A 27,700-nucleotide genomic window follows, 5' to 3' on the forward strand; every position below is an offset into this window, starting at 1 on the left:
TGCATGTCGAGGCCTCTGGGAGGAAGAGGAGTTGTACATCCTGCTGGCAGACAGCTCCTGCATCAAAACAAACACAAACACTTTTAGTTATTTCATTATCATTTTCATCATAGATCTTTTACTCAAGCCATGCAAATATTTTTTTATGGTGCATCTTTAAAATTTTATCAATATCATATTATGTCATGTCCTTACCTTGGCATGGAAATCAACTGTATGTAAAAGGTTACCTTACCAATCCAAAAAAGAGTTTTGAAAGAAGGAGGAGTGTTGTAGGATATTTGCTCTTTAGGTGAAGATGAAGTTTTTTTTGTTTTTTTGAAATGGTCTTTTTACAGCTCTTCAGGGAGTGTTATTTTTTTCACTGCCACAAAAATTTTCTTTTTTTTTCTTTTCTTTTCTTTTTTTTTTTTTTTTTTGGGCAGGATGTTTTCAGACCATTTCAATTCTTTATTTTTATACAATTCAAAGTAAAGCCAAGAACTGAGAACCAAAGCTTTCATACAAATCATTTAAACCCAGACATAAAATATTTACACGAGCATTTAACCAGTCAACCTAATACTATTCTGCAAAAAGCTACAGTCTGCCATTCAGTTCAATTACAACACAGGTTTTGTTTTCTTAAACCAATAGTTCAACAAATGTGTCTTTAAGTGATCAGTCGTCACATGTCCAGACAAACTATTTGTGTTTTGTGAACCAAAAAAAAAGAAAAAACCAAAACGGAAAAAAACGGAACTATTTCTACATTAAGAGCATTAAAAAAATTCACCATTGTTGCATCTGGGATACACATTAAAATGAATCAAACTTGCACATGGTTCTTCTGCCAGTTACATATTTGTGAGGGGAGAAAAAACTCTTAAGCCAAAGAAAAATGTGCCTCGCTTGATTTACAAACAGGCATTGCAATCTTGTAAAACTGCTGGACAGCTGCTCATCCTCCACACCAGTGCAAACGGGTAAGGGCGTCTGACTGGTCTTCATCTGCGCCAGGAGCGAGGCTCATTGTCATCTTCTTCCTCATCATCGTCCTGCAGCAATGCATCATCACTCAGGGACTCCTCCGGGTACTGGTAGGGAAAGGACAGATTATTGGAAAGTGAACGAAAGGCAACTTTAAGTGAAAAGACTTGTTCTGTGAGCATCACCAGCACTCTTGTGACATGTTTGAAGATGTTATTTTTCACTACGATATGGTTAAGAATGCGAGAACACACTATTGTTCGGATCTTATTTCTGCCAGTCAACACAACCCTAGATTTTTATTTGACTGTCAATCTGCTAGTAAATTTAGCCCCTCCTTGTGCCCCAACTGAAAGTGATGCTGATTGTGAAATGTTTTTTTGTGTGAAACTTATTTTACTCATAAAGTGGAGTCAATCAGAGCCTCATTTACCCCAAATGCCTCTTACTCTGATGTCCTTCACCTGTAACGAGATAGTCTGAACCAGTTTCATCCCATTACCTTGTCTGAACTTCTAGAAACAGTATCACATTGGAGACTGTCTTCCAGCCCTCTTGATGTAATACCAACAAAGTTTTTGCTAAAAGTAATGGAATCGGTCAGGTTTGGTTTCTGTTTTTAACAGTTCCTTGTCTAATGATTGGGTCCCTGATTATTTTAAAACTGCTTGTGTGCACCCACTGTTAAAAACACCAGGGCTGGATCCCTCCCACCCTCAAAACTATAGACCAATGACCTTTCATATCGAAAAACTTCTGAAAAAAAAATAGCGTCCAAGCAATTTCTCTCTGCAATGGAAAATGTCGTTATTTTCCATTTTTGAAATGTTTCAGTCTGATTTCCAAAAGTATCACAACACTGAGACTGACCTGCTCAAGGCTACCAACAACCTTTTAATGGCTGCTGATAAATATTTATATATTTATTGACTATTTATTATGACGCGTTTCTCTAATTTTATTGTTCTATTAATGCCATTTTCTGAACTGGGACCGAGTCGTTCCCTTCATGTACCAACATGTTCTGGAATGACAGACTTCCTTGAATCCTTGAATGATGGCGTGTGCTCAGTCCTAGACCTTTGTGCAGCCTTTGACACAATTGATCACAGCGTCCTGTTAGACAGACTGAGGCGGGGATAACCAGTACAGCTTTAAAATGGTTTTCATCTTATCTGTCGAATAGGAGGTTCTGTGTCTCTGTTAACAACTATGTCTCTTTATTTTCCTCTGTTAAGTATGGTGTGCCTCAGGGGTCGATTTGGGACCAAATTTATTTCCCTTATACATGTTTCCTCTTAGGCACATTATCAAAGACATGGTGTCGCTTTTCATTGTTATGCTGATGATACACAGATGTACCTGCCTGTTAGATCCACAGCCCCTGGTTCACTAACGCCTGCTTTTATGATGTCAAACATTTTTCTTCAGCTGAACTCAAACAAAATAGAGATCCTTGTCATTGGGTCCCTGCACATGGCAATTCTGCAATCTGTTGGTTCCCTATTGGATCAAATCAAGCCTGTTAAAAGGAATCTTGGTTTCTGGTTTGATAGTAATTTAAGTTTTGAGCAGCACACCACAAAGATTGTGTCAAAAATATGATCTATTTTAACTTTTATTTTAACTAAGATACAGAGAACATTTTACATGCCTTCATCTCATCAAGCCTAGAGTATTGCAACAACCTTTTTAGTTGTCTGAGTCAAAAATCTATTGATCGACTCCAGACTGTACAGAACTCAGCTGCCAGGCTTTAAACCACAACCAAGAGACATGATCACATCACTGGTGTTTTAGCCTCTTTACACTGGCTCCCAGTATGTTTTAGAATAGATTTTAAGATCTTACTGATTACTTTTAAGCCTCTTCATGGCCTCTCTCCATGCTATATCTCTGACCTCTTACTACCGTACACACCGGTACGTACTTTGAGATCCTCAGGCAGAGGTCTTTTATCTGCTCCAGAGGCCCAGCTGAAAACTAACAGGGGCAGAGTGTTTGCAGTCGAGGCCCCGAGGCTCTGGAACGATCTGCCCGTGGAAATCAGGTCGGCTGAGTCAGTGATCTCTTTTAAGTCTCTTCTTAAAATATACTTTTATCAGAGAGCATTTCCTGGTTTTACTTGTTTTAATTTTCTTTGAAATTGTCTTTTATTTCTTTAAAAACAATATTTTCTTTATTCTTGCTTTTTCCTACACTGAACTGGTTTTTATACACAACTGCTTAGAAGAGAAGTTTGTGCATGCATGAATTATTTGTGTGTATAAGATGCACTATACCAAGAAAAACAAGGAGACCAATACTGCCATATGAAGACAATCTTTGCTGTCAAGTGTAATGGCTCCCTCTTGTGTTTTGTAAGTGCAACACTACTAGAATTAGGCATTTAATATATTTAACTGATACGAAAGCTGAACAGAGATCTTTTAAATATTCCTATATTCTTTTTTTTACACTAGGTTGCATAGGAGCACTAAAAAGAAATGACTACTGCCAGACCCTAATCAGAGCTGATCAGCTACCTTAAGTGAATCTATAAAAGAGAAAAAGTACTGCAAGTATACGAGAAGTGACAAATGCTGACAAACCTCGTCCTCCTCTGGTTCTGCCTCGTCAGCATCCGCGGTACTCAGAGTCGTAACGGGCTTATGCCAGGCTAGGCGTAAACTCTGGTTGTTCAGTTTCAGTCCATGTAGAGCCGCCTGCAGGTGGACGAAACACAAAGAGCGGGAGGAGAAAACACATGTTAGAGCGGACAGAGATAATGTGCGTCTAGAGATGAGACAGAAACGGCTCAACAAAAATGTAAACAACAACAAAAAAAAGTGGTGCTTCAGTGTGTCATACAGCAATGAGTCCAAAAACTGGAAAACACATTTCACTGTTTGAAACTCAAGGAATATATTTCAGTCAGCTGGCAGGTGACGTACCTGTTCTGCCTCGGCTCTTGACCTGTAAGTGATGACTGCAGTCAGGTTGTTTTCATCAATCTGGCAATCTTCAATCTCTCCAAATTGCTTCAAAATTGTGAACACACAACATTTTAGTCACTTTACAAAACAAACTCACATCAATCCAATTATTGAAAAAAAGTCTCTTAAGTTATTATAAGTACCTAATGAGCCATTACAAAACATATCAGTGACATCTCTCAGTGTTGCTATTTTTTTTTTTTACAAGTAACTCCTTCAAGTAACTAACACATAAGTGTTAGTATGATAGCTGTTAAAGTTGGCAGTGGTGGTGGTGTTTACACTCTGACATATTCAGGATACTGGGTGGACTGAGATGCCAAAGAGTCAATAAAACAGAATAACGTTAACATAACATTAGGTATATATACAGTATATCCTATGCATGCATGTGTGTGTATCTGTGTGCGTCTAAGTCATTCACTGTCCCTCAGGTTGTGGCATATTGATACATATTGAGCAGCAAGATATGCCCTGTGTCCTTCTCCTAGGAGGTCATTAAATTCTTTGAAATCTGAAATTTTAGAGTTGCACTTGTTAAAGTAAATGTCAACACCATTTCATTTGTATTTGGTCAAACTAAAACGTAAATGCTTTTTGTTGTGCCACTGGCTGGTAGTCAGTCGCATTGTGCAGTCGTACCCACCAGAGGGCACTGTTGATTATTTTTGCAACACTGAACAATTATAATTCAATGTACTGTAAGTTATAACTGTGGATGATGGTGCAACATGTTTATAATTGCTATAAGAGTGAACACCTTAATAGGCTTATTTATTATTATTATTATTATTATTATTATTAAGTTATTATTACAGTAAAGTATTAGACTTATCAGTTACCTATACAGCAAATAGTAATTCAGGTAATTTTTAGGCTATTATGTTGTTCTTTTGCTTTTGTAGAACACCACCACAAATTGTCTTGTCCACCCCCTAAACAGTTAAGCTGAGAGAGCTCTTTAATACCAAGTCCTCAGATCTCCCACCTACAGCTTCTATCAAAAGGCCAAACTGGATATCAGATTTCTTTTTCCAAAGCTGACTTACAGCAAAGTGTGGCAGCAAGTCAACCCGCTCTGCCTCAGTAAAACCAGAAATCTCCAGCGCTCGCGGCCGATGGTCCACGACTGCGTGCAGCGGCACACCTCTTCCCCGCCCTCTGGAGCCCCTTCCCCGGGCCCTAAGAGCACCACGACCCCGAGCAGGGGCCCCGCGGCCTCGTCCTGGAGACAAGAGCCCCCTTTTAGCCGCCTAGGAAAAAGCAATGAAAGGGATGCAAATATCTGTCAGACACTGGGCTGTATCCTACGACACAATTTCTTAAACTACAGAATTACAATTGTGGAGATTAAATACACAAGATCGTTCAAAGTTATAAGAGCATGAGTGTCCTCATGTGGCAGGTAGAGTAAGTAGCACTTAAGTACTTGACTTCAGGGTTTGAGGGCCAGTTTTTCTATATACAGATCAAGTTTATACCTCAATTTGAAGTTGAGTATACTTGATCTTCAACAAAGCAGTGTCCTCTCCAGCCTGAGTCTTCTTGTACAGGTCCAGCTCTGCATCCAGCAGTTCCTTCTGTGCCTGAACACATTAATCAAACACATGAGGGTAGATTACATCTCAAGCCAGTAGTGAGAAGTAAAAGGTAAAAGATGAAAATCCAGTTGCCTTTGGCTTAGTATTTCTAGATCAATAGAAAAAAAGATTTTACAAGCCATCTTTTGTCATCTCAAAAAAACAAAACATACAGCTATGCATCAAACGCCAGACTCTTTAACAGTGTGATATGATTTTGTAACCGAGGTGCTACCTGGGCCTTGCTCTTGGCTGTGCGTAGCAGGCTGCTGCTGCTTGAGACACCCTTTATCTCCTCTTGAAGTTTGGTGATGCTCTTGGTTAACGTGCCCAAGGTTTCCATGATCTTGGCTTTATCCTCTGCTTTCATCGTTTTGTTTTTCTCAAGTTTGGAGATCAGGAGCTGCGGAGAATGAGGACGGAAGTGCAGAGAACCACAAATTCAACTTTATTTACGGCTATCAACAGAGTACTGAAAGCACAAAGCCGCGGGTCACACGGGACAGGACTGAGACAGGGTGACATTCAAAACTGTGGTGAAAATATGGGTCATTAAATATGAACAATGAATGTTTTCAGAATGTCACAATGTAACTTTTGTAAGAAGTTTTTTTTTCCTCTCATTCAATTAAATGAAATATTGCTAAATTCAATACACTCAGTGGTTTCACTGCTTCAGCCTTTCTTGGTCTGACCAGTAGCTTATGGTGGCTAATGTTAGCTAATGTTAACCTTAGATAGGTTTAGTTTTAACTGACATTACTGAGCCAGTTTATTGACTTTACGTCTCTCTCTACATATTATCCTACATATGACACTTGTGGCCAAAGTGGCTGCTATTGAGCAAAAGTCGGGATAGTTTTCCTTTAAAAAAGCAGACAAAATATAGCGTGTTCCCACATGATCGTCGACTCCTTTGACTAAGATCACAGCAAATGAGTCACGGATCCCCCACGCAGCTTTAAAACACCGTTGGCAAATCTACACAAACAAACAACAGCAGAGCACTCTGGCTCAGGACTATGTTGCTTAAGTGGTGAGTCAGACCTCTTTTACAGCTCACACATTTCACTTTTATATCAAGTAGAAACGGGTAGCAGACAAGTGATAGGGACATCTTCATCAGAGTATCTTACCTTCTGTGTTTCAATGTGTTTCTCCAGTATTTCCTGCTTCTTCTTTCTTACATCCTGCTGTAGTCTTAGGGCTTCCTGTCAAACAAATTAGGGGAGACAATCAGATACTGCTGGCTGTTCTCAGTGTGAGAAGCCTAAATGATTTGCTTGCAATCTGTTTCATCATCTCATCACACATTTTCAATAGACCAGGTGTGGCAAATCGTCTGAATCCTTCCACACTTTTCCCGCTGTTCCCTCTCTCACCTGCTTCTTCTTTAGGGCTTCCTCTGTGGTTTTCTGGGCAGCCTTCAGGGCAGCAGGATTGAAAACGGTCTTTGTGAGGCCCATGGAGGTTGAAAACACCTGAAAGGGGGAACATTTTTTAAACACAATTTAGAAGAGAGAAATACTACAAGAAGCCCTACTTTGATGACAAAAATGAGTAACACTACCTAGTGAGTGGACACTTTACCTTTTCAACAGGAGCTGCTGGTTTGGCAGAGAAACCCAAACGTTCCTTCACTGACACTTTAGAGGGATTCTGCACCAAAAGGGGGAGGATAGATTACATTTATACACACACGTTATGCACATTTCAACAAGCATATGAGAAAAGGCAAACTCTCACCACCGCCTCGTCCACACACATACCTGAGAGGCTACGCAGGAATCTTGGGAGGGCTCAGAGTTCGAAGTGAGAAGGGGTCCGAGGCGATCTTTGACAGACTGCTTCAGAGACGTGGCTGAGGGCTGCTGAATGTCAGAGGAGGTGTTAATCACATTACAACTGATCAATGGAGTCGATGTTAACAAAGCCACTGTCAGACAACATTTCTGACATTTTTAAGTCTTCTAGCTTTCTTGTTGTGAAGTCCTGAACTTTCAAGTGCATCCATATCATCTACTTTAGCTACTGACTTCATACATTTCCAAGAATATCTCACAACACTCGGTTAAAGACCTCTCTTTACCGTAAATGTTAGTGGAGGCAACACTGCCATTAATGTCACAAGTTTTTCCAGTTGAGAAAATTTAAGAGCCAAGAGTTAACAATGCTGTGGTGTGCTGTGCCCAGTTTTTGAAATAATCAAAAACACTCATGAATAGGTTGTTACATTACACACACACACACACACACACACACACACACACACACACACACACACACACAGTGATCAACCACAATGCAGGCTGTGGTTTTACTGAATTGTGCTGTGTGTGAACTGATGTAGCTCTGCCTGTTCTGGGATGATCTACTTAAGGCTGTTAAAGAGGCCTCTTGATTCTTGGGAACTAAAATGAAAATCTGATGGTTTTAATCTTCTATTTATTAATCATCTATTAAACTTAACCAGTGCTGTACTACAAATATCAAGATGATATGATGTCATCTACATTAGACTAGTAATCCAATACACTTTGTTAAGAACACTTTTCAATTGAATGCAGTCCAATGCACCACCGCCCACTATGACCTCAATAATAAACAAAGTAGAATTATCACCTTTCTGACAAAAACTGAAAATGTATAAACTTCATAAAAGTCGATTTGTTGGCAGCGCTTTGATAAGCAAGCAAAAAAGCAAAAAATGCTCATTTATCACTGTAAATACCAGTTTTTTAAAAAATATATATATTTCAAGAATCATTTGAATCAATATCTTCATTTACAAGTGTATCTTACTTCATAGATATTTAGCATTTCTGGGGAATTTTAGAAATGCTGATAAACCAGTGTTAAAATAAAAATTTAAAAAAACATCACGTTATAAGGTGGCATATTTGTAATGAGGTCTTACCATGGCTGGCTGTGCTTGCGGCTGCTGCTGTGAGTGCAACTGGCCCTGACTCTGCCCTTCACCTCCATTCTCACGAAACCAGTGCACCCTGATAAAGCGGTTGTTGAGAACAGCCTCGGTGCTTTGCATAGCCCGCTTAGCCTCGTCTGGGGAGGCAAACTGGATCAGAGCCCCTTCTGGGTCATTCTGGTAGGCCACCTGTCCCAAAACAAACGCTGGTGTTAAAACACTGCACGGTCTATCTGAACTTTGTGAGCTCGTTATCGAGAGGATACAAGAGCAACTGTGAAGTCATTTTCACCATCTCAGTTCACACGTTCAGTATTTATACTCTCATTTTGTGATACACAGACAAACTCTTATTGTAGTACCTTTCAAAACCAGCACATGAAAGCATTTGGAAGAGGGTTACCTAAGTTATTTTTGAGGATCCGTCTGATATGTGACATTCTAGAAATTACAACTATTTTGTGCTTTCTAAGATTAGTTTATCACTACAGTCTATCCAAATTACTTCTAATACACATACTGGTTATTAATATGTTCTATAATACGACTCTTTTTTGGACAATAAGGACAATCTAACTGTATACAAATACAAATAATTATATAAATAGTAATATTATGTGACAAACATGAACACTGAAGCTTTTTAAAACCCTAAAATTTCAGCACTGATACTAGATTCACACACATTGTTCACATACAAACCATCTACTGTACAGCATTGTTTGCTTTTTAGTCATCCAACAGTTAACTACTACAATGACTACTAAATAAATCAAAACTCTGAGCTTCATATCTAAATCATCATCTAGAGTACTGACCTGCAGGTTGACGATGGTGCCAAACTTGCTGAAATGTTCATTGAGTTTGCTGATGTTGTTGAGCTCAGAGGGAATTTGTCGAACCAGCAGCTTTGTGTTAGGAGAGTTGAATGGGGCTCTCTTGTGGTAGCCCTGGTGGTTGGGTTTGTTAAAGCTGGGTCTGAGCAGAAAAGAGAAATCAAACAATTATAAATGAAGCTGGTCTGAAACGTTCCTCTGTCACGTTCGCTTAATCCTGCAATTCTTTCTTTCCTAATCTAAGATGGTCAAAAGGCAGCATTTCTTTTTTTTAATATTAAAGTAAAAGGTGTCTTACTTGTCAAACCAAGGTTTCTTGATGGGGATGCCTCCTTCATGGGACACTGCTGGTCTCTTCCTTGAATCAGATTCCATAACAATCCTCATGCTGTTATTCGGAATCTTGTCTGGAGAGAGACAAACACTGACGGGTCAGTTGTGAGACTACAGCACGCAGCCAGAAATGAGATCCCGACTCAGGTAACATCAGTATTACAATGACAGGACACACAAATACGGTGGAATGTAATGAATACTGGTATTGTTCTTGTTTGTGAAGCAGCAACAGGCCCTCACGTTGACAAAGGTACTACACATGATAATGATAGGAGAGAAAGCGACTGCGCCACATGTTTTGAGACGATCTATTCAAACTTAACGTTATATTTCTCGTCCCTCCTGCCATTAACTTCCTTTGGAAATCAACAGCACAAGAGAGACGTGAGTGCTGAGATGATGAATACCTCTCTGTGGCTGGTCCACATCCCCCATTGTGAGGCCGATCAGGTTGGGTCTCTGGGCATTGACCCGGTGGCGGTAGATCGGCCTGGAGGTATTGGTGATGCTGGGAGCCTCAGGATTGTACACATCTGTCTCATAAGTGTCTGGTGAGCAAAGAGAGGACATCTTAACATGTTAAACAGCCAGGCAAGGCATCGCTTTAAAACTGATTTATAATTACAATGTTAAATTTGTAACTTGACACTCAGCCCTTACCTGAGGTGAAGAGTGGCGCTGGGGCCTGGGGGAGTGAGGAGCGCATCCCAGAGGTGACGATGGTGGGAACAGAGCTGGTGATGGAATTGGGAGGAGCATCCATGCCCGACGGTTGTAGTGGAGGAAGAGGAGGAAGGGGACCTGGGAAAGACAGAAAAACAAAATGTTAAAAAAAAATGAGAAGTTCAAGCAAAGCAGTCTTAACTGTTCCAAGGAATCTTATAAATCTGTACTGAACTGGTAATTGTTATAACTGTTATCCAAGTCAGTAGATCTTCTTCTTGCATCCTTACGTTGTTTAAAATCTTTGAAGTTAACCTTTCAGATTTGCTTTAGTTGTAAAAACAGTTTCTCAGTTTCAATCATAAACATTCTATGTAAATGTATTTCCTGTAAACCCATAGCAACAGCTGTCAGGTCAGCTGTTGCCTAGCAATGCAATTCAAGTGAAGAAGTGATACTGAATCATTCACACACACTGTGGGGTACAGTTACTTTCAATATAGACTTAAAATAAAACAATCATAGAATGTTTGACATTTTATTCTACAAAATTATAGCAAGTATTCTTGAAAGTTTTGTAAGTGATAAACCCATCTGTCCTACGAAAAATAAACAGTTTAGAGAAATTTCTGAATTCCCACCTGCAACAGGCGGAAGGCTGGGTGGGAGAGCGCCCGGTGGGGGTACAGGGGGCCGCAGGTTCACAGGTGGGGGGTTCATGAGTGGCGGAGGGGGTGGAAGACCTGGGGGCGGCGGGGCATCCACACCTGGGATTGGTGGAGGTTGAAAGGGCAGCATACTGGGCAAATTGACATCCTCCACTACAACTGGGTCACTTCCATGGTCGAAAGGACACATGTCCCCTCGCATGCAGAAGCCTTTCTCTGGAAAAGACACATGCAGCACATCATGCCTGTTCATCTGAATCCCCAGAATGTTTTCTATGATAGGAGCGTAATTATCAAAGTATTATTATATGAGTTTCTCTAACTGTCAAACCAGTTCAATCTGCTTTCCTTACCGTCATAATCACGGCATCGCTTCCTTTGTTGAGGAGGTGGCCCCCGACTAAAAGGGCCGCGATCCACAGGGTGCTCAGGGCGGAAGTCTGACCAGCTCTCGGTGGTGTTGTTGCTATGATGATGTGTGGGAGCAATGACTGTGATGGTGCTGCTCAGTGTTGGCACAGGGAAGTGTGAAGTGGTTGCAGTGGAGACCAGAGCAGCAGGGGTGTAGCCATCAGCACTCTCTGACCGGTCCACTCGATCATGATCATACTTCAACTTTCCAGAATCTCGTTCTGCGAATAGACAAGAACAACCACGTATGTTTATGGCATATTTCCTGTGAGAAACTAGACTTGTTTACACATTACACGATTTTAATCATCCTTAGTTGATCCATTCCTCAATATCCAGTCATCATATGTTGTCTACTCTACTCATGATGTGCCAGTTACGAATTCTGATACATCATCATATACAGTAACAAATTCATCAACTTGTATTTGATCCATAAATAAGAAACAGTAATATTCATGTTAAAGAAACCCAAATACACACTTATGTCAATTTGACAAATACATCTCTGTACACAATGAGATCATCTTTGTTTAGGAAGCTTCATGGTCAGCTGTAATCTGACTAGACACAGTTGAAAGGTCAGCGACAAAATGGATCAAAGTTCAAATGAAGCACACTACAAGAAAACCTGAGAGATGTTTCAGGGGCCAGGTTTTGGTGTCATTGCTCTCCCCATAGAAAAACAAAATCTCAAACTGACACATAGCAGTTACGCCGGTGATCATTTGTAGACAACCTTAGATCATTTTAGATCCATCAGTCAGGTTCTTACCTCTACTTCTGCTTCTAGACCGAGTTCTGCTGTGGGACCGGCTCCTGCTTCGATCTCGATCCCTATCTCTGTCCCTGTCTCTGTCCCTGTCCCTGTCCCTCTCTCTGTCACGATCTCGAATGCGGTCCTTGCTCCAACTCCGACTGCGGCTCCGACTGTAGCTGCGACTGCGGCCTCTCCTGCGGTTGTAGCGATCGCGGTATGAGTCCCTCCTTGGCGGGTTGCGGTCATAATCCCTCTTCCTGGAGCGGTCGTCCCTCTTACGGTCATCTCCTCTCCTAAGAATTTGGGTAAGCAAGGACATGACAGTAAGTGCATGGTAAAAGCAAAGTTAAACAGATGATGCACGAGAAAGTGTTGAAGAAACAGGAATACGCGGGTGCACACACCTGCCGTCTCTGCTGTAGCGAGAGCTTGATTGTGAAGGGCTGTGATTCACTCGCCGGGAAAACTTCTTCTCTCGTTCCTCTTCCCGGTTTGTCTGAACAAAGACAGAAGTAAATTAAAAAGCATAATGTTCATCCAAGACCTCCATATTGTTTGACACTGGTGAATCTTCATGTGATGGAACTTAAGAAAACTATTAATCCGTCTAAGTGCTGACATTATTAGCAGATTACCTCATCTTTTTTCGGCTCATCTTTCTCGACTTTGACCAGAGAGGATGGCTGCTCTGGCTGAGGGAGGTAGCTTTTGTTGTTGATCGCTTCAAACAGCTTATCCACAAATTGCTGTGTCTCTGAAAGCGTGTGAGAGTGCAAATTAAAGAAAGTGTTTTAACATGGAGATAACCATTGCCAGACTGCAGACCGCATGAGAAATGAAACGAGGCTTGCAAAATCAGGCACAACAGGAAAATGTTCACCATTTTTCATGTCTGTGGTAAAACAACAGTCAGGAGCCCAGATGAACATTGAAATAGGTTTTTCTTGCTGTAATCATCCCTCCTGTTCATACTGGCCATTAGCAGATCGCTTCATAATCCACTTACAATGTAAGCGATGGCGGCCAAAATCCACAAGTCTCCTTCTATGCAAAGATTTATTTAAAAGTTTATCTGAAGTCAATATGAAGCTTCAGCTGTCCAAATTAGTCAAATCAACTACATATCTTTCAACATCAGTCTTTTTAGTGCCAAAGTTCCTCTTTTTGTTACTATACTTGCACCATAGCTCAACAGGGAGACACTGTCTGAGGAAACACAAAGAAGGAATTTAATGCTAAAAAAAAAACTGTAAATATGGCAGAAATCCACTTGATATGACTAACTCAGACTGCTGAAGCTTCATATAAGCTTCAGATAAGCTTCAGATAAACTTTTAAACACATTTCTGTACAAAATGAGCACATCTGAAGGGGATCTTCTAATGGTCAGTACGAACAGGAGAAATGACTACAGCGAGGAAAACCTCTTTCAGAGTTCATTTGGGCACCTGAATGTTGTTTTAAGACAGACTTGAAAAAAAATGTGAACCTATATACTTTAATTACCTTTCTGAAGAAATACATCCAACTGGTCTATACACAGGGCTTTAAGTTCCTTTTCAGTTTTGTCCTTCTTCACCAAAGCAACAACATACTTGGCAAGGGCAGAAGGGTCTGCATCACAGCTGTGATTTTAAAGAAGAAAGTTAAGTAAGACAAAAAAATGCAGCAGAGGGATTTAGTGGTAAAAACAGTCTGCCAATGAGTCTGCTACCAATTTGTAGCGAACTGCTGGAAAATATGGTTTGTGAACAAATACAGTGCATTTTTAAAGAAAATAATTTAATTACTGCCTTTCAGCATGCCCATTCTGAGGGGCACTCAATTGGAACAGCATTAACACAGATGACTGCCTTAAACATATTCACAATAATAACTTAGTGGGAGCAGTGTCACTAGATTTTAGCTCAGCCTTTCATGTACTGGATCATAATATTGTAAGATAAAAAAACTTAAATGTTACAAATTTGCAGGTTATACGATACGCTGGTTTAACAGTTATTTGTCTACTAGAAAACAACATGCTTTACATAATGGTAGTTTTTAAAGTGTGAAAGAGTTACAATGTGGTGTACCACAAGGAAGCTATTTGGAGTCTATTACAATTCTATTTCTTCACCAGTAATCTTCCTCTTATTCTAAATCAAGCAAGAGCAGTTATGTATGCAAATGATACAACACTATATTTACCAGCAGTATCAATCAGGGAATTGTCTAATGCTCTGGATAGAGAATTACAATCAGTTGTAATGTGGACATGGAGTAACAAGTTAGTTCTTAATCTATGAAAAATAAAACGTATTGTATTTGGAAATTTTAGACTTAAACATAAGCCACAGTTAAACTTTTCTGTACAGGGAGTACCTGTGGAGCAGCTAGAGGAAACCAAACTCCTTGGAATAATATTAGACAGCAGACTGAAGTGGTCAAAGCAGAATGAAAAAAATATCGGTAGAGATCTAGCGGTTACTAAGAGATGTGCTAAGTTTTTACCACAACAATGCATTTCTCACATTGTTCAAACATTAGTTCTTACTCATTTGGATTACTGTCTAGTAGTGTGTCTAAGTGAGTCAAATAAAGACTTGGAGTAACTTGTTAGTCCAGAATAGAGCCCCAGGACTCGCTCTGAACTGTAACAGAAGACCTAACATCATCAGAATGCACATAACCTTAGGTTGGTCATTGGTGAGGGACATGACGGTTATTTCTCTGCTCTATTTTATAAGAAATATTTCATTGTCTAAAATCCTGAATTTCTTGTGGCATCAATTTGCATATAGCAGTACTGGCCATAATTTTAATACTAGGCATGCATCAAGATGTTGTTTTTCACTTCCTGTCTCAGAAACTAATGCAAGGCAACTTACTATTATTAACAGAGACGTGTTATATCAGACACTACACATTTAGAAAGTAAGACTGTTTTTAAAAAGAGTTCAAAGAATTTTATTTAGATATAGTATGCTATGTACTATGCTACATCTAAATAGTATACTATATACTATATAGTATACTTTTTAAATATAGTGTGGGTACTTTTTGTCATTATTGTTATGATAGTTACTAGTAGTTTTATTGTTAATTTTTTTTTCTTGTTTTTTTTGTTTGTTTTGTTTTTGTAGTTTGCTTGTTGTTATTTTTTGTTCCCTTTGACATAGATTTTAAGTGCACTATTTTTACATTATGATGTAATGTTTACTTGTGTGGACCCCAGGAAAAATAGTTGCTACCTTGGAAGTGGCCAATCGGGATCAAAATAAATAAAAAATGAATAAGTAAATAAATAAAAACATATGCATTCACTGATTTACTTTTAGGTTCACGACAGGTTCATCGGCGTGGATAACTTGACCAAAGAATATAAAGTCACCCTTGGACTGTTAGTCTGGGTTGAGAAAACAGCTGTGTAGCTAATAGCTTAATACTTACATGGGCTCGAGGGTTTCGGACAGCCATGTTTTCAAGGCATCAAGGTTTTCAATGATCATTTTAGATCCAGCTGGTGAAACTAGCCACCTCACGTTGGGTTCAGGCTAAACGCGACGTTAGCTGAACTCAGTCGCGCTAGGTTAGCTAAGTTCAGCTAAGTTAGCATCCGTCTTTCCAGGCCCCAAACGTGCACTACGACTCTCGTGATGTATAAATTAATAATTATGAAACTGCAGAGGGGAGTGCACCTATTTGCTCAGCATTCACTGTAATTATTCTGAAGATTGCAAATGGTTTTAATCCGTTCAATGTTGAGCGCGTCCACGACTTTAGCTGAGCACCTCACTAGCTAACATGCCATGGCGACTATTTACTTCCGCTTGTGTTCTCGTTGCCAAATTATCGCGAGACAGAGATATACACTACCAAATCAGAAAGTTTCAATCGTTGCTCGGTGGCTCCACATCAGTACAAGCAGTGATGAGAAGTAAGTAAGTACGTTCACTCAAGCACTGTATTTACGTACAATTTTGAGGTACATGTACTTTTGAGTATTTCCGTTTTATGCTACTTTATACTTCCACTCTTCTATATTACAGAAGGAAATATTGTACTTTCTACTCCACTACATTTATTTAACAGCTTTAGTTACTTTTCAGATGAAGATTTGACCTAACTGATAATATAACACGCTTGTAAAATACAACACATTGTTAAAGATGAAACCAGTGGTTTCCAAACTTTCTGGTTTTTGGCGTATTACAAAAAGCAGTGTGTAGGCAGGGTCACATTTCAGATATCTATGAGTTGTTCACAGCTCCACCAAATAGTGATTTTTCCCTCTAAACTTCTCACATGGTTTAATTTCAATAAATGTTCAAATGATCCTATATTTCATCAAAAATGAAAGGTTAGCAAAAAAGCACAAAAACTGAAAACAGATTTGTGTGTCAGAACTTTGTTTTTTCTTCTTTCCTCTCCCATTAATCAACTCATGAACCCTCAGATTTATTTGCTGACCCTTTGAAGGGCCCGACCCCTAGGTTGAGAACTACTGGACTAAACTAGCTAACTGTATATAAAGTAGTTCAAACTAGCTCCACCTCCAGCAGCTACAACAGTAACATGCTGCTTACACAGTGATGCTTCAGTAATAATAATCTAATGATGTCATATATAATAATATATCAGTCAGAGGGACCAAACCACTACATTTTGCTGCTAATTCTTCTGTACTTTTACTTAATAAGGAATTTTGATGCAGGACTTTCATTTGTAATTTTTACATTGTTGTATTGGTACTTTTACCTTAGTAAAGGATCTGAATACTTCTTCCACCACTGAGCACGAGCATCTGTTAATACCAATTTAATGATCACTAATGTACTAAGTATATGACAGCGGTGTACATAAAGTCTAAAATGTACATCAAAAGACAATATTTGCTTGACTGAGCCACTTCAGATAGGTCCTACTTTCCATCAGAACTAAAACATCTACAGTCAAACAAAAATGCAAAAGTAAAAATACTCTAAGAACAAGAAGAGTAAAAGAAGGGATACAAAACATTGATGAAAGTTAACTATGAAGTTATACTGTAGACTATATCAGTCACTCATACATGATCCAAAATGAAATCTATACATTTCCGTTTTATGCTACTTTATACTTCCACTTTTCTATATTTCAGAAGGAAATATTGTACTTTCTACTCCACTACATGTATTTAACAGCTTTAGTTAAATAAATCCAACTTTCCAGGTGTATCACAGGAAAGTTGGATAAATGAGCTCTTGAAGTCTTGGCTGTTAAATTTCCCCAAAAGCAGCTCAAAGTTAAGTTAGATTTTAAAATACACCCTATTACACTGTCACTTCTATCTATCTTTCTATCAGTATTTAATTGAAACAATTGTGGTTGAGTGAAATAGTCCTATCCCAGTCAAAAGATCTTATGGCAGCACCACTGATTATTCCTTTGCAAATTTCACTGTCATTTGTTATTTTTAAGACCTGTGGTATATTTGGTAACCTTGGGATCTTCACAAAAAACAATATTACATTTATTACATATGTACATCAGTACCATAGATAACATCTACCTTATATACTCAAGAACTTTATTCTTAAAAAGTACAAAGTAAATATTTGGCCAGTTTAGTTATCCTTTGGTTTCTTCAGTGGCTCTACATTTGTAGTATTTATACATCTAGCTTTAGTATTTATATAGTGTTGTCATGTTCCACATTCGATACACTTCTATACTGACAATGTATTGTCAGTATATTGTCATTATGTATTGTTGAATTTTAGACCCTGACAAAGAAAAACACACGATTTTTAAAATAATCATCATTTTTATTGTTTCCCAGTTTTACTGGACTACGGTATAAATGGTACAGAAAGACTAAAGAGCAGATAAATACAAAGACTTCTAAAAGGTTTCCATTTTCCTCCACGCAAACCAGTGTGACCCTTCAAAATAGCACAATACAGCAACTTGTCTATCTTCCCCTTTCAAAAAACTGTTCTGTAACATACATTATCTCTCAAATAATCATAATGTAGACATTCTTGTAAAGTACTTGTATTAACACAAACAACATAGAAACTACAAATGTGGAATTTTTTTAATCCAAATATGTCGTCATTAGTTGAGCAAATATTCTACTTTTGATTAATTTAGTTTATAATTTGTCATTCATTAGTTCTAACTCACAAGATGATCAAATTACTTTTAATTTTTTTAAAAAGCACAGTCTTTTTCCACCTTCAAATATCAATATAAAACATGTGTAACAATTTTTCTTTGTGATTCCTATACAAATACATCTCTATCAGTTAACTGTGTTTGCTTTATATATTAATTATGGGTTAAAATCATGAATGTCAATTCCTTGAGTAAATGTTTTATCAGTCTGAATGAAATATGGTGCCAGAAAAAAGGTAATCTGGTAAAAAAAAAAAAAAAATTTGGCTTGCAACACAGATAAAACAGTCATCAAATAAAGCTCATTATTTACATACATACACACTTCTAAGAAACAGCTCATTTTCAATACATTCATGTTTGCCCCTCAACATTCTCAGTGAAACACTTTCTCAAACTCAGTCAGTTTAAAGGATCACATGTGCACATAACATTATTTAGTACATGCATGCACATTGATATGAAAGGATATAGTATAATTATATAGATTATAGTTCATTTTTCCCCACTCTCTATTTTGAATAGGATGAATGGAAGGACTAGCAGTCCACACAAACTGCAGTGGTTTTCACTAAGTACAAATAATATACACACAAGAACAGCTTTTAACTTATCATTATTGGTCCAGTATTATTTCTGTCCTCCTCACTACCAAACAGGAGAAGGAGATACACATTTCTTGCCTGAGTAAAACCTCAGTCGCAGTTCGGTATCTACAATCTAACAGTGGACCGTGTACTAAAAGATGTGTATTTAAAAAAAAAAAATTAAAAAAAAACCCTAATCATGAATCAATGCGATTAAAATATACAGTACAGTAGAGCTCACGGAGAGGAGTTTGCACCTAGTTTTCTCTGTCAGTGAACTGCAGATGGATGGGGGCACCAGGGCAGAGCAGGCCATGGGTTTTGGCCTTTATATCATCAGTGTCAGGAGAGATGCCGATGTGGAACTTTTGAATGAGCTGCACAGGAACCAAAACACAGGTGTCATTTTAGTAGTAACACATTGTCTATGCGTGCATTTATAAGTGGGTATATGTACTGTATTTTTAAAGACAAATTGTGAATATGTGTGTGTGTGTGTGTGTGTGTGTGTGTGTATATAAGAGTGGATTAATCTCCTACCCTTGTGAGAGCCAGATGCATTTCTAACTCTGCTATTCTCCTGCCAATGCAGCTCCTGATGCCATAGCCAAAGGGAATCGAGCCAAAGTTGTCAACACGATCTGTGTTATCCTTTCTTATCCAGCGATCCGGACGGAAGTCTGAAGCATCGGCAAAGTTCTCCCCATCCATGGAAGTGGAGTAGTGACACAAGGCCAACTGAGTCTAACAAAGTGAAAAGACAAGACAAAAAAAAAATGTCAGTTGTGTAATGAAAACAGCTGGGCTATTGTACATGCATCTGTATGCGAAAGAGGAAGAGAGAGATGAATGAGTAATGCATGATCACATTACATCTGGTTCCACTGTAAAGTTTTTTTGGCTCACTCTTACAGTCACGCTTTTTCTTCAGCACATGCACATTCTACAAGTCCCCGTCAGTCTTACCCCTTTGGGGATGAAGTATCCGCCCACCACCAAGTCATCCTGGGTAACCCGTCCGTTGCCTGGGAGAACTGGAAAAAGCCTGCTCCCAAGGAGGGGCAAACAAAGACTGTTATTCATCAGCACTATACATTGATCTTTTCACAAAGTCTAATGCTATGATGACAGGCCACACATTAAGAAAGCTAATGAACAAATTAAATATAATGACGGGAAGTTATTGAACAGAGGCAGGCGCTCATTAGTTATTCGTCACAAGTCTATTTAATTAACAAAAACGCAATCCATGTAGTGTGTACCTGAGAGTCTCTTTGACCAGGCCTCTGATAAGAGGCAGATGAGGTACATCATCAGCTGTGGCGATTGTTCCGGGTCCCAAAGCCTTCGTCACCTCCGAAAAGATTTTCTGCTGTATATGAGGATGCCGCGCTAACAGGTAAGTGGCCCACGACAGCGTGAAGGAGGTCTAGGAGAATGCAGGAGGATTTTTTTTTTTTTTAATTATTATAATTATTCATTAATCTTTGAATATATAGTATGTAAGCAGGGTTCATTAAGTATCTTTGGAGATGTTGCCATTTTTATTGATGTTTTGCAACACATCTGACTGCAAAGCAAGCTGATATAAGAGTTTCTATGTTGCGTAAGTGTTGGGAAACAGTGAGGGGCTTTCAAGGGAGAGGGGGCTAATTCCACGTGCTGAGCAGACACTCGTGTGCACTCCTCCAGCTGCACTCTCAGCCGTTTATCCCTCATCTTAACATCACCCACTCTTCTCCTGTGCTCTCCTCGTCCGTTTTCATCTAATTCTACCTTGATTAAATGCGCTCAGTTGCGCCACACTTAACAGCATTACACTGTGCCGTTTGTGTCAAGAAAATAATCTTGATCCTAATTAATTAGATAACAGAAATCTGTCTCGCTCTCTTTTTTTTTTTTTTTTTTTTTTAAATTTGCATTTTTTTTCTTGCACAAGCTTTCACTAGACTCACAATGGGCCCCCTCGTTACCACTTCCCACGTATCTCACGCATTCCCTTTCCCATCCGACACACCCTGATCATTTTCATTTCCTCTTTCCTTTTATTGCAACCACCCCACCTACTCATTGTCCTCAATTGTCTGTACTTTTTTTCTGACTCACTGAGAAAAGAAATCACACGTCATTGAACTTTGATGTAGATGTGCAAATCATATGAAAATGCATGTCCTATTTCCCGTATTCAAATCCCATCGTTAGCGGCCGTGTCATTTGGCTTGTTACATCAGCCCACAGCTTACTTCTTGCACATCTTACTTCCTGGCATCTTAGCATATCTTTCCATCCACCCGTGCATCTCATGACATACAGGTATCGGAAGGGCGGCCTTGTTATTGCCAACATCACACTGAATAGACCCCAGAGGTCAGTCTGAGGTCAATGTCTCCCGGTGGACTAACAACTGATCAAAAAGACGTCTACCCTTGTATACGCCCTGCCATCCTTTTCACTATTGCATCTTCAACTTCCCTTCCACAGATTTACTCTCCCACTCTGTCATAACCCTCTCCCCATCTAACCAACATGCTTCTAATAAAGTCCAGCTGGCACAGATACTGGCAACACCTCAGACAAAGCCAGAGAGGAATCATATGACAAAAGCTGATCCAAACACAGCACTAAAGAAGGCTTAGGCCTTCCCCCCCCCATCCCCCACATCTTCTCTTCATTTTCTAACATCCATCGTTAGTTCCCTCTTCTTTTGCTATTTCATGACAGCGTCCCTCTTCCGAAGGCCCACCCCTCCCCAGTTCTCCCCCTCATCTCACCTCTGCCCAGCCTATGCTATAACTCTGGCTGTGGCTAACTTGTCTTGACAGCTCTTGTGTGTGCTGAGTAAAGGCAAACGCACCACAGGGTCAGGTAATGGCTCAGCTAAGTCCACCCCCTACCAGGACGTGGCCGTTGCAACAAGTTCAACAAAAACACACACACTCACACACACCCTTTTATCCCGTGGCCCCCCAGCTCAGCACAAAACACTCTACACCCATAATTCTGATCAATCTGACAGTACCCCAAACAAATTAGGCAGTAACTGTGCACATGTGCACACAGTGTTCACACAGATGGAAATTCATGCACACACATACGATATTTTGAGTTCAATTTCAAATAAATCCTTCTAAACGTCTTTAATTTTCTCTTTATTGAATTATGCTTCGTGGGGGTGTCTAATGATTCAGCAGGCTCAAATATGATAAAGAGTATTTGTTGTATGTCATGCTGCTGCTCTCCTTCAATGTTTCCCATCTCTGTATTCTTTGATCTGCCAACTAAACAGGTAAAAAAATCCACAAAAATACAAACCTAAAAGAAGTGTCTTCTGTGGTTTATGAATTTAGTACTCCAATAAGATAAAACCAGCAGTCTCCATTATTTACAAGTGCTATCCAATTAAGGTCTAATGTGGAAACACATTAACACACAACACAGATGTCTGGAGGAGGAAAAAAGACAAAAGCCCCCCTGTGTAGATCTGACATAGACAAATCACAAGAAACTAAATCTGAGTGAGAGCAAGTTTGTCAGTGGGATACTGTGTAACCCCCGATTCACTGCTCTGACCTGACGCTGGCACAGCTTCACAGGCACGAATGTGGCGCCAGAAACCGAACCCTTGAAACTCAACACTGACTCAGACACACACACACACACACAGTACAGACACATGTGTGACTCCCAACCCCTCCACCTCCTGCTAACCCACACTCACTGCACCTCTACACTCCTCAACTGCACAAGCCCCTCCTTGCATGTATCCTTTAAAAACACACACACACACACCGTGTCAACCCCAGCCAGTAGCATCTCTGTTGCATTAGCGTAGATTTCCTCCATGTTCATCTCCCTTGTAACGAGCATGTGCGTGAGCAGTCCCCCCTCCACCTTCTCTCCCCGCTCCAGCTGGGCCTTGATCTCTGTAAATCTCTTATCAATGTGAATAACGCCTGGGATCAGACAGAGACAGAGAGGATGGGATGAATGGTGAGGGTGGAGTAGAGTAGAGGCGAGGAGGGAAGGGAAGGGGAGTCGTGCAAGGGTGGTGAAGGAAAGGAAAAAGAGGAGAGAACAGGTTATGTAACAGAGGGACCCCATACTCCCACAATCCCATGGTAAAGCAGAAGAGATTTATATGCAAATCAACATTCCTTTCTATTGATGCCAGGCTACTTATCTACCAAAATTTGGCGAATACTCAACTAAGCCTGAACTTCACTGTTGGGGATTTAAAAAAAAAAATACCACAGTGAATCCATTATCTTACATATTTACACATCTAAAACAATTTATAAATGTCTTTTCAAAGATTGGGCATCGACTGAACTGGAGAAAGACATTCTGGAAACAAGTAATCTATTGTGTGTCATCTATCTCTCTATCCCATTTGTTTTTTTTTTTTGATTATGCAAAAATATATATTTTCCAAATGGGCTTTCATTAAAACCCACTCAGAAAAAAAAAGCACAGCAAATCTTAAAGGGGCATTCCACCAACTTTACATATAAAAGTCAGTTTACTTGTCATAGAGAGTACTACTCATCATGTGATAACAGTTGTATAATGTCCTCTGTGGCTGTAGAGGAGCTTTGTCAAGTCTGTTGATGATGTCATTAATGTTATCTCAGCTTGGAGCCTAAAATTTATAACAAAGCCTCTGGAGCCTCCGCTGCTTCAATTGTGACCATTCTTTGTTATCTGTCTCTTGTGAGTCCCCAAGTGTTTTGAAAGTCTGAGCATAAAAATGCTGGAGTGCCCCTTTAATATGAGAGTAGCCTCATTACTGTGAGCACGTGGCCAACATACCAGTATAAAAAAAACACTTATTTGACCATGTGGTGCGGACTTCTTACTGAATTTGAAGAGACCATCCCAGGAGTAACAGAACTCCTCCCACGGTTTGGGAATGATGGGCCGGAGCCACTTCGGGATCGCCCCGGCATACATGGTTGTCTTGAAGGAACTGAACATGAGGTGCAGTGCGTTGATGTAGTTTTGAGTTTCCTGGGGAATCTCATTTTCCAAACAGCCTAAACGACACTCGTACAAAATGGCTGCCACACCTGTAAAAGCAAAAGGAAAAGAGGAGGGAGACAAGAGTTTCAATAATGTCTTCTGCACACAGCTTTCAAAGCTGCAATGATTCATTATCAGTCACTTCTTTCTTGATGTAAGAGTCACTGAACTGGCAAACCTTAGTTTGAGAGTATTTTTCTCTTTCATGTCTATTTTCTCTCTGCTGTTGCCCCTTTCTGCCTCTAGCGTTCTCAAGGATCTCCTGTGCCCTTCATCTACACTACACCTGCATCCTTTTCCACATTTTCCTAAGCTTCAAGTGGATCCTCCCGGCCATGTTCAATTCTTTGCTGGCTTTGTACTAACCTTCCATGGCATATTTGAAGAAGAGGTCATTGACGTTGAGGACAGTTGCTCCGTCTGCCTCCTGAGTGCGTAGAATACAAACTCTCTTGACCAGGTCGTCTACCACTTTGTTAACATCATCGGAGAACACCGCCACATCACGTGGGCGCATGATGAGCTGTCTGAGGACGCTCCGCATCTTTAGCCAATCTTCTCCCTCCCTAGAAAACGGGATACAGAAGATAAGGTGAATCGTCGGCCCAAGTTTTGTACAAGACATTCATAGACATGTAGAGGAAATTACCTGGTTATTTAAGAAGAAGCTATTGAAAAAGTGCAAGTATGGATGCCAAATGGGGCAGGTACGTTATTTCAGCGATTACAGTAAAACAAAGCTGACTACTGAGAAGTAAAGAGTCTGTTCAGTAGAGGTGATCTGATCCGGGAAATGTAGTCAATTCACCGAGTTAAGTCAATAAACTTTGAGATTGTGATTATCCTTCCTGGCCCAAAGTAATTTACTCAAAAGATTAAAGGTTGAAAGGGACTCACGCCGAGATCAGGCCTGTGGAACGGCCTCTCATGTCTCTGTATTCCTTCCAGGAATCCATGTTAGCTCTTTGGGGAGCTGCACCCTCAGCCCTCAGCACCTGAGCCACCAGATCGCGGTCAGCGATTGAGACCACCAGCTGGGGTCCAAAACGGGATTTGAAAATTTTCCCATACTTCCTCCCGTGCTCCAGCTGTAAACAGAGACAGTAGTTAACTGATGGTCTCACTTTATTAGATATGGATATTTAAACCTTCATTTACCTACCATCCAAAAATGGACTTCCTCTATTTGTCAAACTGGTCTATCTGTTCTGTTGTCAAAGTACAACACTAAACTTGTCAGGTATGACAGCAGCGTATGACTCGACACACGTCTCTTTGTCTTAACTTTAGCCCTCTGTAATTGTCCCAGATGCAACACATATAATTACAAAAGGTACCTGCATAACATTTAGTAGTGTAATAGTACAGTATCAGTGGTGGTGGATACCTACAACAAATAAAGTACTGTTGACTGGAGATATGCCATAATCTATTTTGATTTTGTCCTCAATCGTTACTTCTTCAAATACAGATTCCAGAGAAATTTCTTAAGACATAAAATGTGATAATATCCCCATGTGTGTCATTTGGACTCATTTCCTCATCAAATGAAGAAACCAGCTCATGAAAATGTCTGCCTGTGGTAAAATGAATATGTATGTTCAACTTTTACGTAACAAAACTGTGGTTTGGGGAGAAAAGAATATTTGCTTATTCATCAAGATCAAAGAGCTCAAAATCAAAGAGCACTGATTAGAGTGATTGTTTGAATCAGAGTAAATTTGTTGAAACAGGAAAAAGATGATGATGACATTTTAAAAAAGATGAGTATATTCATCTGACTTTCCATTGTTTACTCTTATAAAACATGTGTCATGATAGAAAATGTTTAATTATCAGTTTGTGTTACTTTTCACCACCAGAGGCTCATTCTTGCCCTGACATGTCAAAAGAAGACTTCACTCCACTTTTTCCGCCAATGACAACGATTACAAATAAAGAACCAATTAAGATTGACACCTCAGTTTGATTAATTTGCTCATTTCCCACTTTTGAAGTTTTAGATATTTTCTCTACACACTGTGATTAAAGCGCCATATAATAATTTGCTATTACTTGTTAAAGAAAAAAAAACACCTTTTAACTCACTTGTATACTATTACACAGCTCATACCTTGGAGTGGATAACCGACCAGCGACCAAACTCCTGGTGCGCTTTTACGCAACTGCCTGTGCCATTTTACGCATAAGTGGCAAATTTGGCTGACGCTGAGAAAACACAGGCTCTCGCCAAGGGTAGACAATACAAAGACATATTTTAATCTGTGAAACAAAATGGGGAAAAGCAACAATATGGGCAGCATTACCTGAATTTCATGAATTCTGCCAAAACCGTCTCTCCAGAAGAACTCGATCAAGTTGGATAAGGTGCTGGGTCCAGGCATCTCCTTCAGGGTCTTGATTCTGGCTTTCTCGCCGACATCTGTCGGTGTGATCAATCTTTCAGGCATGGCCTCTTCTCCAGCCGCGGACATCCCAAAAGCCTTGCTGGCTGCTGACTTGTGCAGGGCGCGTAAAATGAAAAACAGCTGGTTATTCAGCCGGTCGCTTTTTAGATTCTTCCAACATGTTGTCATAAACTGTTTCGGGAAAGCCATCATTTGCTTTTATGGATACTTTTCGGCGTTTCCGTGCGCAAAAAAAAGATCGAGTTTTTTGCAAAGTTTAAAAGCGCAGAATTTACATCTGCAAATGCATGATCCTGGCACGTGTGAAACAAGCCCAGCCTGTATGGTAATGTAATGCTAGATGGGTCTATTGTGGAACGCTTTTATATAGCTAGTTGCTTGTACAACCTCAGACGTGGAAGAGGATTGGATGATCGCTTCACAAAAAAGGGAGGGATAACTCTGTATTCGGGTATGGGCGTTCCCCCCCCCCTAAAAAAAGCTTTTGGGTTCATTCTTTCATTGGAAGAGTGGATTACAACGTGCCAAAACACAGTTACATCACACCAATCAATCAGCATGTGTGCACGCGACCCCAACCCCTGCAAACACACACACATACACACACACACACACACACACACACACACACACTGAACGTAAATGTGATTAGCGTCACATGAAACCGAATTACATGTAATATATTTGTCCAAAAAAAAAGTAAAGTACCTCCCACAGTATGGCTCATGTAAGCACACGCACATGTTCAGAGAGAGGTGATTTCACAAATCATCAGCTGTTTACACCTACATATGTAACTGCTCACTGGTTTGTTAATGTTTAGCAGGTATATTTTAAGAAGTAGCCTGCTGATTGGCTGGATATAATCTGTGGAGACAGACTGTAAAGAAAAGTTGTCTAATAGTTCTGGGGCTCATAGATTTATATGTGTAACATTTCTCTTTCACCCAGTAAGCTATTAAACCTTTCCCAAAGGCAAATAATATGTCAGTGCTAGATGGCAGCTCAGCATATGTAAACTATTTGCACATTATTCATGTGTCTGTCTCAGAAAGTGCTCATGCTGTTATGAGTTGGAGAACACGTTTGGTGTTTTTCAGTGGACATGCTCAGATTTGACTTCAGCAGTGTCTGTAATCCTTAAATTTGCCTTGTCCCTTTAACATCCATCCTTTTTATAGAATTTTCACCTATTTGGCACAACCAAATGGAAAAACTTATAACTGTAAGGCCACGATGCATGTATTAGGCTTCATTTGACAAGTGACATCTTCTAGTTTATGGAAATGTGTTTGTTTAGCATGTGGCTAAAACACAAACAAAACTACATCAGTGCAAATAAGGCTCAAAAAAGTGTTTTTGATCCTCGTTTATAATGAGTCATATTTGAATAACAATAATTAGGACATGCTTTATGCCAG

The 27,700-nt window shown here is 39.7% G+C and overlaps 2 protein-coding genes across 3 annotated transcripts; both read right to left on the reverse strand.

Moving 5' to 3' along the window:
• Nucleotides 1-301: 301 nt before the first annotated feature.
• On the reverse strand, nt 302-15,942 carry rbm26 (RNA binding motif protein 26). 2 transcript variants are annotated; one of them, XM_042415635.1, is made up of 22 exons: nt 15,557-15,942; nt 13,631-13,749; nt 12,760-12,878; nt 12,529-12,620; nt 12,140-12,417; nt 11,307-11,585; nt 10,927-11,169; nt 10,283-10,423; nt 10,030-10,170; nt 9,585-9,693; nt 9,269-9,428; nt 8,442-8,639; nt 7,294-7,392; nt 7,115-7,183; nt 6,907-7,005; nt 6,661-6,735; nt 5,760-5,927; nt 5,426-5,530; nt 4,994-5,197; nt 3,903-3,989; nt 3,561-3,674; nt 302-1,076 (listed from the first exon to the last, which is right to left on the reverse strand). In XM_042415635.1, the coding sequence occupies exons 1-22, from the start codon at nt 15,613-15,615 to the stop codon at nt 987-989; spliced, it is 3,048 nt and encodes a 1,015-aa protein (XP_042271569.1). In that variant the 5' UTR covers nt 15,616-15,942; the 3' UTR covers nt 302-986. The 2 variants fall into 2 exon arrangements, with proteins under 2 accessions (XP_042271569.1, XP_042271562.1); XM_042415628.1 differs by having other exon boundaries at nt 7,294-7,395.
• Nucleotides 15,943-18,278: 2,336 nt separating this feature from the next.
• Nucleotides 18,279-26,641, reverse strand: LOC121904285 (cytochrome P450 27C1). Its single transcript, XM_042421948.1, has 9 exons — nt 26,178-26,641; nt 24,769-24,959; nt 24,238-24,437; nt 23,709-23,918; nt 22,642-22,805; nt 20,115-20,281; nt 19,819-19,897; nt 19,393-19,596; nt 18,279-19,229 (listed from the first exon to the last, which is right to left on the reverse strand). The coding sequence occupies exons 1-9, from the start codon at nt 26,469-26,471 to the stop codon at nt 19,110-19,112; spliced, it is 1,629 nt and encodes a 542-aa protein (XP_042277882.1). The 5' UTR covers nt 26,472-26,641; the 3' UTR covers nt 18,279-19,109.
• Between the last annotated feature and the right edge of the window lie 1,059 nt (nt 26,642-27,700).

Source organism: Thunnus maccoyii, chromosome 1 (assembly GCF_910596095.1).
Source record: "Thunnus maccoyii chromosome 1, fThuMac1.1, whole genome shotgun sequence".
Lineage (NCBI taxonomy): Eukaryota > Metazoa > Chordata > Actinopteri > Scombriformes > Scombridae > Thunnus > Thunnus maccoyii.

Coding starts and splice junctions, on each gene's coding strand:
- rbm26 (XM_042415628.1), bottom strand. CDS start 15,615: ATGATCATTGAAAACCTTGATGCCTTGAAAACATGGCTGTCCGAAACC. Junction 5,531..5,759: donor CAGCCAAGAGCAAGGCCCAG/GTAGCACCTCGG, acceptor TAATGTGTTCAG/GCACAGAAGGAACTGCTGGA. Junction 5,198..5,425: donor ATACTCAACTTCAAATTGAG/GTATAAACTTGA, acceptor GCTTTTTCCTAG/GCGGCTAAAAGGGGGCTCTT.
- LOC121904285 (XM_042421948.1), bottom strand. CDS start 26,471: ATGATGGCTTTCCCGAAACAGTTTATGACAACATGTTGGAAGAATCTA. Junction 24,438..24,768: donor TCCACAGGCCTGATCTCGGC/GTGAGTCCCTTT, acceptor CCCGTTTTCTAG/GGAGGGAGAAGATTGGCTAA. Junction 19,597..19,818: donor GATACTTCATCCCCAAAGGG/GTAAGACTGACG, acceptor TCACTTTGTTAG/ACTCAGTTGGCCTTGTGTCA.